We start from the raw sequence: 13,197 nt of genomic DNA, 5'->3' as shown, positions 1-13,197 counted from the left end.
AACGGGGTCCCCAGGACGGAGTTTGGGAAACCCATAACCCTTACCTATTTTAAATTCCACTTCAGTAGGGACGTCCCAAGATCCCGGATAGCACTGAGTCCAATTTGAAACCTATCCAGTAAATGTTTAAATATCCTATTCGACCCCCAGAACACCAATTTACCTGAAACATTTTCCTGTCAATCCACATGTAGAGAAATCTGTACAAACAGTTCCAGGAGGAAGTGGTCGGTCTTTTGAAACGTCACTCCGTCGAATAAGGAAGGGGACGTCATCTTAAACTGTGAGTTGGAAGGTATGTGAAATATGTAAAAATACGGCTCATAATGTTGATAATTCATGATCTCTTTCAACAATATGAATGAAATCGACCATTTTAGTGCAAGGTGCAATTGCTTTGTACATTTAAAACAGTGTTCATCATTGGTTATCGCTCCCTGTCCGGTTTGCTTGAGTTGTGTTAGCTACCTAGCTACAGTAGCTATGATAACTATGTAGCTATCCAAGACTTGATCCACATGAATCAGAGATGCATACTCATATAGCTAGTTATCAGAATATTATTTGGTAAATATATCCCCTTTGTGCATGCATGTAGACTAGTGGCGTATGTATCACAACTAATCAGATAGTGGGGTCCGAAATCATTAACACCCATAAAGATCAGCAGAAATGGCTATAAAATAAATAATTAAAATACTGAGCTATATTGTATGCTCAAAATTTTTTGTAAATTATATTATTTTATACTAATACAATTGCTCAGAGAAAGAAATGTTGTTTTACAAGTAATACATGTTTTTCTCAAAAAGGCAAGGGTCAAAATTATTGACACCCTTGTTTTGGTAGCCTGGTTGGTAGGAGCGTTTGGCCAGTAACCGAAAGGTTGCTGGATTGAATCCCGGAGCTGACAAGGTAAAAATCTGTTGTTCTGGCCCTGGGTAAGGCAGTTCACCCCCAACAAAAACTGCTCCCCTGGAGCCGATGATGTGGATGTCTACCAACATATTTTATAGTAGGTATGGGGCTCTTTTCTGCTCATGCATTCTCATTGACGCCAACCTTGCACGGTAAACCGAAACTTCAGTACTTAAAAAAAAACTAGAACATGAAAAAAGGTTTGGTACTATAATTGTTTTAATCTTTCGGTACTTATATAAATTGTCTCACGTCATCTACTGATTGAGAGAGGATCAAGTCTGTCTATCAGCGCAGCTGATGTCCCATTATAGCGCGAGCGCTTCATGCCTGCTTCACTTACTCATTGCTAGTTCTAGCCTGTCCTGAGGAACCACTGCACTCACTGGGAGTCTTTGCTGCATCACGTTAGCGCCACACTTATACTGCACAGAAGTTAACACAAATAATGCAACACAGCATTTAGAAATGTTGCAACTGTTAATTACTGTTCACAAAACAATGTTCATTACTAGGCTAGAACACTTTACAATGCAAGAAGATACCAGTAGCTCAGGCTGGTCTCATAGACTAGACATGAATCCGGGACACTCAAATGAGTATGTTAGGTTTGGTATGGTTACATTAGATAGGAAAAAACGAAAGCAGGGTGGTTGGTCGAGGTGGATGGGTGTTCGAATCTCATCATGGACAATTTTAGCTAATTATCAGCTACTTATTACTTTTTAGCTACTTTGCATGTTAGCTAAGCCTAACCTTAACCCTTTTAGCAAACCCTTTCCCTAACCCTTTAACCTAACTCCTAACATTAACCTTCAATAACTCAATGCATGCACACACTCCTATTGAATATGCATTCACCTGTATTGTAAATAGGCCTAGACTACATCTTGATTTACCCAGTTTATCAATTGTGATTTACAATTCAAATAAACGATTACCATTATGTTGTTATGTAGTTAGATTGGTAAAGTCAAATTGATTGTATACTATCATTGATTCATTAATGCCGGGCTCTCCAACCCTGTTCCTGGAGAGCTACCATCTTATTGGTTTTCCGTCCAACATCAGTTGCAACTAACCTGATTCAGCTTATCAACCAGCTAATTATTAGAATAATTTGCGCTAGATTAAGGGTGGAGCAAAAACCCACAGGACGGTAACTCTCCAGGAACAGGGTTGGAGTGCCCTGCGTTAATTTACATTTACATTTTAGTCATTTAGCAGACGCTCTTATCCAGAGCGACTTACAGTAGTGAATGCATACATTTAATATTTTTTCTTCTTCTCCATACTGGTCCCCCTTGGGAATCGAACCAACAACCCTGGCGTTGCAAACACCATGCTCTACCAACTGAGCCACACGGGACCATCTTGTGATGCAAGAGAGGACATGGTTACCTACACCAGCGCCACACACAGAGATAGTTAGAGATCTCTAGTTGGATATAACCCGTTTTTGCATGGACACTGCCATAGAGCCCCACAGAGGAGGTGTCATAGTACCCATAAAACCTAGTAGTCAAACAGGGAAATGGTTCCTAAAGTTTTTCCACTATAAATTTTTCCCATAGGGAATTTTATGCATGCATGGCTGTCTTTGAAAAATTGAAATGAAACATTTCAAATGTAATGATATCTGTCTGGATCAAGTGCCATTCTGTGACTTTGGCTAATATGCCTTCTTGTTTTGCCGTGGTATCGTTTTGGTAGCAAGTATCGCGATGGTATCGAGTATCATGATACTAAACCTGGTATCGAAGTCAAAATTCTGGTATCATGACAACATTACGCCAAACCCACCACTGGTGTGTGCGTGACCAAATAGCTGTATGTTCATGTCATCGGACCAAAGCACCGGCTCCAATCCAAGTGCCAGTGCTGTTTAGCAAACTCGAGGCATTTACATTTGTTGGATGAAATGAAAATAGAGCTCTTTGGCCACACACACTAGTGGTGGGTTTGGTGTCTAAATGAGAATACATGAGTAGAGAATAACCCCTATGGTAAAATATGGTGGTGGATCTTTGCTGTTATGGGGCTATTTTGCTTCCACTGCTTCCTTGTTAAGGTCAACAACAAAACCTGGTTGCCTCTGCCAGGAGGTTAAAACTTGGTTGCAAGTGAATCTTCCAGCAAGACAATAACCCCAACCACACTTCAAAATCCACAAAGAAATGGTTAATTGACCAGAAAATCTATATTTTGCAATGGCCATCTCAGTCTCCGGACTTAAACCCCATTTGAAAACCTGTGGTTTGAATAGAGTACCACAGTATGAGTCATAATACCCAAAAACCTAGCGGTCAAACAGGGAAATGGTTCCAATCGTTTTGCTCAGAACCATTTCCCTGTTTGGCCTCTAGGTTTTATGGGTATTATGACACCTCCACTGTGGGGGTCTATTGAAGAGGGCAGTCCATAAGCGCAGACAAAGGATATCAAAGATCTGGAAGGATTCAAATCAAATAAAATGTATTTATATAGCCCTTCTTACATCAGCTGATATCTCAAAGTGCTGTACAGAAACCCAGCCTAAAACCCCAAACCGCAAGCAATGCAGGTGTAGAAGCACGGTGGCTAGGAAAAACTCCCTAGAAAGGCCAAAACCTAGAGAGGAACCAGGCTATGAGGGGTGGCCTGTCCTCTTCTGGCTGTGCCTGGTGGAGATTATAACAGAACATGGCCAAGATGTTCAAATGTTCATAAATGATCAGCATGGTCAAATAATAATAATCACAGTAGTTGTCGAGTGTGCAACAAGTCAGCACCTCGAGAGTAAATGTCAGTTGGCTTTTCATAGCCGATCATTGAGAGTATCTCTACCGCTCCTGCTGTCTCTAGAGAGTTGAAAACAGCAGGTCTGGGACAGGTAGCACGTCCGGTGAACAGGTCAGGGTTCCATAGCCGCAGGCAGAACAGTTGAAACTGGAGCAGCAGCAGCACGGCCAGGTGGACTGGGGACAGCAAGGAGTCATCATGCCAGGTAGTCCTGAGGCATGGTCTTAGGCCTCAGGTCCTCCGAGAGAGAAAGAAAGAAAGAGAGAATTAGAGAGAGCATACTTAAATTCACACAGGACACCGGATAAGACAGGAGAAATACTCCAGATATAACAGACTGACCCTAGCCCCCCGACACATAAACTACTGCAGCATAATACTGGAGGCTGAGACAGGAGGGGTCAGGAGACACTGTGGCCCTATCCGATGATACCCCCGGACAGGGCCAAACAGGCAGGATATAACCCCACCCATTTTGCCAAAGCACAGCCCCCACACCACTAGAGGGATATCTTCAACCACCAACTTACCATCCTGAGACAAGGCCGAGTATAGCCCACAAAGATCTCCGCCACGGCACAACCCAAGGGGGGGCGCCAACCCAGACAGGAAGACCACGTCAGTGACTCAACCCACTCAAGTGACGCACCCCTCCTAGGGACGGCATGGAAGAACACCAGTAAGCCAGTGACTCAGCCCCTGTAGTAGGGTTAGAGGCAGAGAATCCCAGTGGAGAGAGGGGGATTATGTATGGAGGAAGGGTCTAAGATCCCTCCAAATGTGTTCTCCAAAAAGGGCTCAGTGCCATTATCCTCGCAAGTTGAGGTATTGAAAGGTATTCACAACTGGGGTGTCAATCATTTTGACCCCTACCTTTATTGAGAAAAAAAATATTACTTGTTAAACAAAATCTTTCTCTGAGCAATTGTATTAGTATAAAATTATATAATTGCCCAATTTTTTGGGAGCATACAATATAGCTCAGGATTTGAAATATTTATTTTACAGTCATTTCTGCTCTTCTTTATCAAGGGTGTCAATCATTTCAGACCTCCCTGTTTGTCTGGTATGTGGTAAAAGGCCCCTGTAACACAGCTCAAGACTAGAAAGTAGTGGCCTCTGAAGACCTTATCCTACTAACTCTCAATGAATGCACTGCCGTTACGTTTGTTGATGCACCCCACTTAACTAGGCCTATGCTCTATATGTAACTGTGCTACATACCTCTCACTACTGTGTCTAATGCAGCCCACGGCTGCACAAACCAGGGACTGCTGAATTTGTCATACAAGCCTACCAGCTAACCTTGTTCATAAATTGCTTGTTTATAGGTATGTTTATATTCATCTCTAATATATGTAATAAGATGTAATGCATGCTTCTCCACAGGGGTGTCAGAGTTTAAATATGTCGTGGATAAGGGAAGGTGAATTGAACCTCATTGAGAAGCTCTCAGCCAACATACTGAAGGTATGACTATCTATTTGCAAATGCACAACTTCTGAGGATATTTGAATTAATTAAATCACAACCACATTTTTATGATATGTAATATGGTTCTATCGGTATGGAATCCATCCCCCCCCTCCTTGGTCTCTCCCAGGCTGGCCCGATGCCCAAACATGTGGCCTTTATCATGGACGGCAACCGGCGCTACGCCCGCAAGCGTCAGGTGGAGCGCCAGGAGGGACACACACAGGGTTTTGACAAACTGGCAGAGGTGAGGTTCCCAGGGGACATCGGTGTCATGCCATCATGTCATGATGTAGTTATTGTTCTTTCTATCATAGTTGTTCTCATTCATACTGTCCTTTTTGCATGAGCATTCACGGGTAGGCAACTGCACTTCAACCATATTCTTCACCATTACCATCATAACATGTATTTGTATTGGGCTGTCACCAAATACATTAGAAATACATACTACTCTTATGTTGGCTTTACTTTACATTTACTGATGATCAACCTTGGTGGCTCCTTCCTTTAGACACTACGCTGGTGCCTGAACCTGAGCATCCATGAGGTCACAGTGTACGCCTTCAGCATCGAGAACTTCAAGCGGTCTAAAGACGAGGTGGACGGCCTAATGGAGCTGGCCAAGCAGAAGTTCATCAGACTGCTAGAAGAACAGTGAGTGTCAGAACAGAGGAGCCAGAGTGCTGCCATTAAAGATGCATAGGTGTGGGAGTCCCAGTGAGTGGGGGAGAAAGCAGCATAGCTACCTACTAAATGAAGGGTTTTCTTTCCACAGTCAGAGGGACTGGGAGAAAAGCTAAAAGGGCTCAAGGCAGATGTTTTACAGATACTTTAATTAAAATCTCGACAAGGAGGATGTTTCAGTAATTGGCCCAGGGTTTCACTTGGCGCCGGACAACGTGACCGGGAAGATTTAAATTCACCGGCCATTTGAGACATTTACCGGACCCATATGCATTGGGTGCATAAACCATTAGGGCATCCACCCATGGTACTCAGAATAACAGAAATCACACTTAGATTATGGTAATTCATCTTAACAGAACATGCAACTCCTGTAATGAAGCAGCCAATAAAACTTAATTTTGAGACATTTGCCTAAATGGAATTCGTGGGAAAACACCATTCTAAACGGTGCACCTCATGAGTGGTTCCATATGCGACAGAGATGAAAATCTCATAAACATACTGTGGAAAGAGGGGGGATCTAAAGATGCAACAACTAGGATGGGTTGTTAATGACTATGATTGTGCCTTTGGCTTCTGGACAACAAAATAAAGTATGAACCAATAGAACAGGAAATGGCATAAGGGAAGGTGAATTTAACCTTTTTGAGAAGTTCTCAGCCAACATACATACTGAAGCTATGACTAGGGAAGTAAATTGAAATAAATGTGCCAAAATTATATAACTACTCCTGTCTATACATAAATTAAAAAATCCTTAAATACTTCACCAGAAAGCATGACTTAGCCGCATAAGAATTGAGGATCATTATCTTCTTTAAAAAATTGCAGTGGATTGTTTCAAATCACAAGCTAGTAGGCCTATGCCTATTTGGGACTCATTCAATGTGGGCAGTGCGCGTGGCAATAGGCCTAGCTGAATATTTAGTTGCGGTTGTCAATGAAAACCATCTAAAATATGTGTGAAGATAAGTGTCTTGGGTATAATTTAAAATGTTGAGACAAGAAAGGGGGGGTAAATACGGAAATATAGGAAAGTCAACAAAAATCGTTTTTTTAACATCCATTGCGAATGATAATAAAGACTACTAAAACTATAGTTCCTCACATTTGCTATTTAAACAATCTTTCCTACAATCTCCCCCTCGATAATCACCAAGCGTCGGTGTGAAATGGCAAAATATAATGATCGGATGAGCCCATATATCCATCCAGTTGAAACTTCATAAATACCTGAACACTTTTCCCTTAGGCAAAAACAGCGGTCTCACTAGCGCGGGAAACTCTTAAGGGCCTGGAATAGGCTAGTTGATAAGATGTTGCAAGTTCACTAGCAAAAGCTTCGGGCCAGACCCAGTTGATGGATTTGATACAAATGTTGCACTTTACTATAGCTCAAGTCAAGAAGATAGAAAGGGAGGCAGGAGAGGTTGAGTAGAGAGATGAATGTGATTTGAAAGAACCTGAATGTATCATATTTTTTTTTCTTTTTTTTTTTTGTCGACTATTTTTACTTAGATGACAATTTAAGTTATAGGCTATGAGTTCAATGCGCTCATTTCTTTAGCTGCCAATGGATCATCAATGTGTCCATATGGCAGAGGCTGGTGCTCACGCATTAGTAGAATTTTAACTTAGAGTTTTATCATTTTAATTCAGATTTGTATGATTAACCACGTGACAATGATTTGAGAAACGAAAATGTTATTATTGAAATGAAACTGTTAAAAGAAAATGCGCATATAAAAATCAGAATTGGTAGAAATGGTTGGATAAATTGTATGTTTCCCCAAACTTGAAAATCACACGCTGCCTATAAAGTATTTGTAAAATAATTGCCTCCACGTTTCCATGGTCGGATTTTGCCTATAGGCTACATTGCAGCAATCTTTTATTTTTATTTCTTTTTTACCTTTATTTAACTAGGCAGTCAGTTAAATACAAATTCTTATTTACAATGAAGGCCGAACCCGGACGACGCTGGGCCAATTGTGCGCCGCCCAATGGGACATGCCTCATAATATGAAGTAAAACATGCAGAGTTCAAACAAAAGTGCATGCACTGCCTCCAGCTTACATGTTGAATCGCAGATATCCTGTTGCCTGCACTTAAATGCTGAATGGGAGGCGCGCTTCAATTATCAGTTGAGAAAATATATATATATATATATTACATTGGATTGCATTTAGAATTGTTGCGCAAGGAATGGGCTTATCAATGCAGCAACCAGCTGAGTAGTTGCAGGAGACATCCCTCTCAAAATAGTCTCTTTATGCTGTGGGCGTGTGGTAGTTGTTGAATTAATAAGATACATGACGACTAACAAAAATACACACACCAATTTAATTCCACAAAATTATGCTAATTGACCTATAGAACGACGAGTATTTCCATAAATTATTTTACAATGGGGTCATTTTGGCCAGCAACAGTTTTATTTATCATCTGTTCGTTTTTGGGGGGGAACCAAAAGCCAGCAATTGAAGGAAACCCTGACTTGATCATGTCTGCTCTCTTCCAATCCAGGGAGAATCTGGAGAAGCATGGGGTGTGCATCCGGGTGTTGGGAGACCTGACTCTACTGCCTCTGGACCTGCAGCAGCATATAGCCCGGGCTGTGGTGGCCACCAGGACTCATAACAAGTAGGCACCGCCACCTCGTCATCCTGCTGCTCCTCACTTCTCTGAGGTGGCTGTGAGCTTGTGTGCAGCCATCTGAAAAACATTGCAGTTTTGACAAATGCGTCAAGGTTTATTGCAGATGCTGGACTGCAGTTGTTTATAATGCAATGCAATTTCTCTATGCATAAAACAACACATGGGCTTCTGTTCAGTCATCTAAGATTTCTTCAGGAGTGGCTTCTTACAGCTGTAATAACTCGTTTATTAACGGCCCACCCTCTTTTGTCAACAGATGCTTTCTGAATGTGTGCTTTGCCTACACCTCAAGACATGAAATCGCTAATGCCGTCAGAGAGATGGCTTGGGGTGTGGAGCAGGGACTTATCAAATCCAGGTAAACTACTTCAACAGAGATTCAGAAGAGGAATATTACATGAGTGCATTCATGGCCCTCTCAAATATAATTGTTAAATTTGCATTATCACAGATCTAGATTTGTTTTCTGAATAGTTTTTCTGCTCGTTTCTATTATCTTGTCTCGGTTGATGTGTCCAGTGATGTGTCGGAGGCCCTACTGAGTCAGTGTCTGTACAGCAGTAACTCTCCCAATCCTGACCTGCTCATTCGCACGTCTGGAGAGGTGCGACTCAGTGACTTCCTGCTGTGGCAGGTAAGGAGAACTCCTTACTGTTTCCAGCGTAACGTTGAATGCTAATGAGATTAGCCTCTTGCCTAGTATCTTCTTTGGTAAGGACAAGACCTACTTTCTGATCAGTGACTTCAGTGACAAACAATGGACCCTCTGGTTTATAGCTGCCTCCCCCACTACCTCGTGACTTATTCTTTGTAAATGTAGGCTGTCTGGTGTTACCCATGGGGATTATTCAGTGGGGTGAAATGTTTATAGAACGCTGCAGACAGAAATGTAATATTTTTTGGTCTGTGCTATTCTGCAGACGTCCCACTCCTGCTTAGTGTTCCAGTCAGTCCTGTGGCCAGAGTACTCCTTCTGGAACTTGTGTGATGCCATTCTGCAGTATCAGCTCAATCACAGACCTCTTCAGGTATGAACTCTCTCTTTCCTTCATCCATCCCCCACATACAGTACATTCCACCGTACGATATTTACCCAATCTCTAAACGTGTGCACTTTTGCCACATTATTTCAAGTTGCATTTCCAGAACTGAGTGAGAATTCATTGGAAGGATCATCTGAAAACCTGTAGTAAACTACTGTGTTGTATGGAACACTGATCTGCTTGAATGACTGATCCCTGTGTATGCTGCAGAAAGCCAGAGATCAACACAGAGAAGGACAGGCCCTACAGCAGCATGAGGCAGACCGGGCCTGTGTAGCAGACCTCCTACAGCACCACCGCAATGGAAAGCCCCTGGATGCCCAGAGGAGACAGGAAGCACTGCTCAACTACACTGCCAGCCGAGAGGAACGTGTTCAGGACTTCCTTGGTGCACTCCAGCACAAGAGAGACTCCTTCCTTACTGACTTAACCAGCCAAGCTGCTCTGGCATAAAGAGGGGATGAGGGGAACATAATGCTCCCCATCTTGAATTGGGGGAGCAATCCCATCTCTCCTCTTCCCTAAAGGGCTGAGTGGTTTTAAATTTCTTATTTTGTATGAGTGATTTTACCCCTATGGGGCTGAATGTGGGATATTTGTGTGTATTCTAAAAGAGAAGTCTGATCAAAGTCTAATAAAAAGAAGTCTGGTAAAGAGCTAATAATTATATAAGTTCTGTAAAAATCTGTCCGTCAAATGCATGCCATAGATATTCTTGTTGGATTGATATTCACTATGAAATCGGAGTACTCACTCCCAGAGAAGATACACATCGGAGGCAACCATTTACCACAGCACCAGCTACACTACATGACCAAAAGTATGTGGACACCTGCTCGTCGAACATCTCATTCCAAACTCATGGGCATTAAAATGCGGCAGGTAGCCTAGTGGTTAGTGTTGGGCCAGTAACTGAAAAGGTTGCTAGATCGAATCCCCGACCTGACAAGGTAAAAATCTGTTCTGCTTCTGAACAAGGCAGTTAACCCACTGTTCCTAGGCCGTCATTGTAAATAAGAATTTGTTCTTAACTGACCTGCCTAGTTAAATAAAATAAAAAAATATGGAGGTGGTACCCATTGCTGCTATAACAGCTTCCACTCTTCTGGGAAGGCTTTCCACTAGATGTTGGAACATTGCTGCGGAGACTTGCTTCCATTCAGCCACAAGAGCATTAGTGAGGTCGGGTACTGATGTTGGGCGATTAGGCCTGTCTTGAAGTTGGCGTTCGATGGGGTTGAGGTCAGGGCTTTGTGCAGTCCAGTCAAGTTCTTCCACACTGATCCCGACAAACCATTTCTGTATGGACCTCGCTTTGTTCACGGGGGCACTGTTATGCTGAAACAGGAAAAGGCCTTCCCCAAACTGTTGCCACAAAGTTGGAAGCACAGACTTGTCTAGAATGTCATATGCTGTAGCGTTAAGATTTCCTTTCACTGGAACTAAGGGGCCTAGCCTGAACTATGAAAAACAGCCCCAGACCATTATTTCATCAACCTTTACAGTTCTGCCAAACCCAGATTCATTCGTCCGACTGCCAGATGGTGAAGTGTGATTTGTGAGCCGTTGTTGCTCCTAGACATTTCCACTTCACAATAACACTTAGTTGACCAGGGCAGCTCTAGCTGGGTAGAAAGTTGACGAACTGACTTGTACGTTGCAAGTCACTGAGCTCTTCAGTAAGGCCATTCTACTGGCAATGTTTGTCTATGGAGATTGCATGGCTGTGTGCTCGATTTTATACAGCTGTCAGCAATGGTTGTGGCTGAAATAGCCGACTCCAGTTTTGAAGGAGTGTCCAGATACTTTTGTGTATATAAACGTCCTCTCATAGTCAACTGCTTTTATTTTAAGCAAACTTAACATGTGTAAATATTTGTATGAACATGACAAGATTAAACAACTGAGACGTAAACTGAACAAGTTCCACAGACATGTGACTAACAGAAATGGAATGTGTCCCTGAACAAAGGGGAGAGGGGGGGGGGGCAAAATCAAAAGTAACAGTCAGTATCTGGTGTGGCCACCAGCTGCATTAAGTATTGCAGTGCATCTCTCCATGGACTGCACCAGATTTACCAGTTCTTGCTGTGAGATGTTACCTCACTCTTCCACCAAGGCACCTGCAAATTCTCTGACATTTCTGGGGGGAATGGCCCTAACCTTCACCCTCCGATCCAACAGGTCCCAGACGTGCTCAATGGGATTGAGATCCGGGCTCTTCGCTGGCCATGGCAGAACACTGACATACCTGTCTTGCAGGAAATCATGCACAGAACGAGCAGTATGGCTGGTGGCATTGTCATGCTGGAGGGTCATGTCAGGATGAGCCTGCAGGAAGGGTACCACAAGAGTGAGGAGGATGTCTTCCCTGTAACGCACAGCGTTGAGATTGCCTGCAATGACAACAAGCTCAATCCGATGATGCTGTGACACACCGCCCCAGACCATGACGGACCCTCCACCTTCAAATCGATCCCGCTTCAGTGTACAGGCCTCGGTGTAACGCTCATTCCTTCGACAATAAGCGCAAATCCGACCATCACCCCTGGTGAGACAAAACCACAACTTGTCAGTGAAGAGCACTTTTTGCCAGTCCTGTCTGGTCCAGCGACGGTGGGTTTGTGCCCATAGGCGACGTTGTTGCTGGTGATGTCTGGTGAGGACCTGCCTTACAGCAGGCCTACAAGCCCTCAGTCCAGCCTCTCTCAGCCTATTGCGGACAGTCTGAGCACCGATGGAGGGATTGTGTGTTCCTGGTGTAACTCGGTCAGTTGTTGTTGCCATACTGTACCTGTCCCGCAGGTGTGATGTTCGGATGTACCGATCTTGTGCAGGTGTTGTTACACGTGGTCTGCCACTGCAGGACGATCAGCTGTCCATCCTGCAGCGTCTTAGGCATCTCACAATACGGACATTGCAATTTACTGCCCTGGCCACATCTGCAGTCCTCCTTGCAGCATACCTAAAGCACATTCACGCAGATGAGAAGGGACCCTGGGCATCTTTCTTTTGGTGTTTTTCAGAGTCAGTAGAAAGGCCTCTTTAGTGTCCTAAGTTTTCATAACTGTGACCTTAATTGCCTACCGTCTGTAAGCAGTTAATGTCTTAACGACCGTTCCACAGGTGCATGTTCATCAATTGTTTATGGTTCATTGAATAAGCATGGGAAACAGTGTTTAAACCCATTACAATGAAGATCTGTGAAGTTATTTGGATTTTTCCGAATTATCTTTGAAAGACAGGGTCCTGAAAAAGGGACGTTTCTTTATTTGCTGAGTTTATAGTGTATGTGTGCTGGACTGGTCAAGTAAAATGTTTACTTGAATATCATTGTGCAATATTACTGTGCCCATATTTGACATGTAAAACAACTATATTTTTTACCAGGTTTCTTTATCTTGCAGAATAAACGTGATTGTTAATTTAGTTTAATGTACATTACTTATATTCATAACAAATTGTACATCCAAATGGATGATTTTGTAACTTTTTATAGGATGTTTTATATTGTATCTTGCATCATTGAGGGGTGATGTACACTGCAGCCAAAGTTTCTAAACCCAGAGGGGCAACATCGCGAGACTGCCGGGAATGCTTGTGAAGCAGATCAAGCAGACAAGGCCAGGGTTG

General features: G+C 43.0%; 1 protein-coding gene across 2 annotated transcripts; it reads left to right on the top strand.

Moving 5' to 3' along the window:
• The first annotated feature begins 181 nt into the window (after positions 1 to 181).
• LOC106605152 (dehydrodolichyl diphosphate synthase complex subunit DHDDS) lies at positions 182 to 12,993 on the top strand. 2 transcript variants are annotated; one of them, XM_014200514.3, is made up of 9 exons: positions 182 to 283; positions 5,089 to 5,169; positions 5,303 to 5,419; positions 5,687 to 5,829; positions 8,390 to 8,506; positions 8,778 to 8,879; positions 9,041 to 9,155; positions 9,442 to 9,549; positions 9,775 to 12,993. In XM_014200514.3, exons 2-9 carry the CDS (start codon positions 5,107 to 5,109, stop codon positions 10,015 to 10,017), a joined length of 1,008 nt encoding a protein of 335 aa, XP_014055989.1. In that variant the 5' UTR covers positions 182 to 283; positions 5,089 to 5,106; the 3' UTR covers positions 10,018 to 12,993. The 2 variants fall into 2 exon arrangements, with proteins under 2 accessions (XP_014055989.1, XP_014055988.1); XM_014200513.3 differs by having other exon boundaries at positions 202 to 295.
• The last annotated feature ends 204 nt before the right edge of the window (positions 12,994 to 13,197 follow it).

Source organism: Salmo salar, chromosome 05, assembly GCF_965601325.2.
Source record: "Salmo salar chromosome 05, fSalSal1, whole genome shotgun sequence".
NCBI lineage: Eukaryota > Metazoa > Chordata > Actinopteri > Salmoniformes > Salmonidae > Salmo > Salmo salar.
The sequence above is the reverse complement of the archived record's forward strand: the minus strand, read 5'-3'. Positions and strand labels throughout refer to the sequence as shown.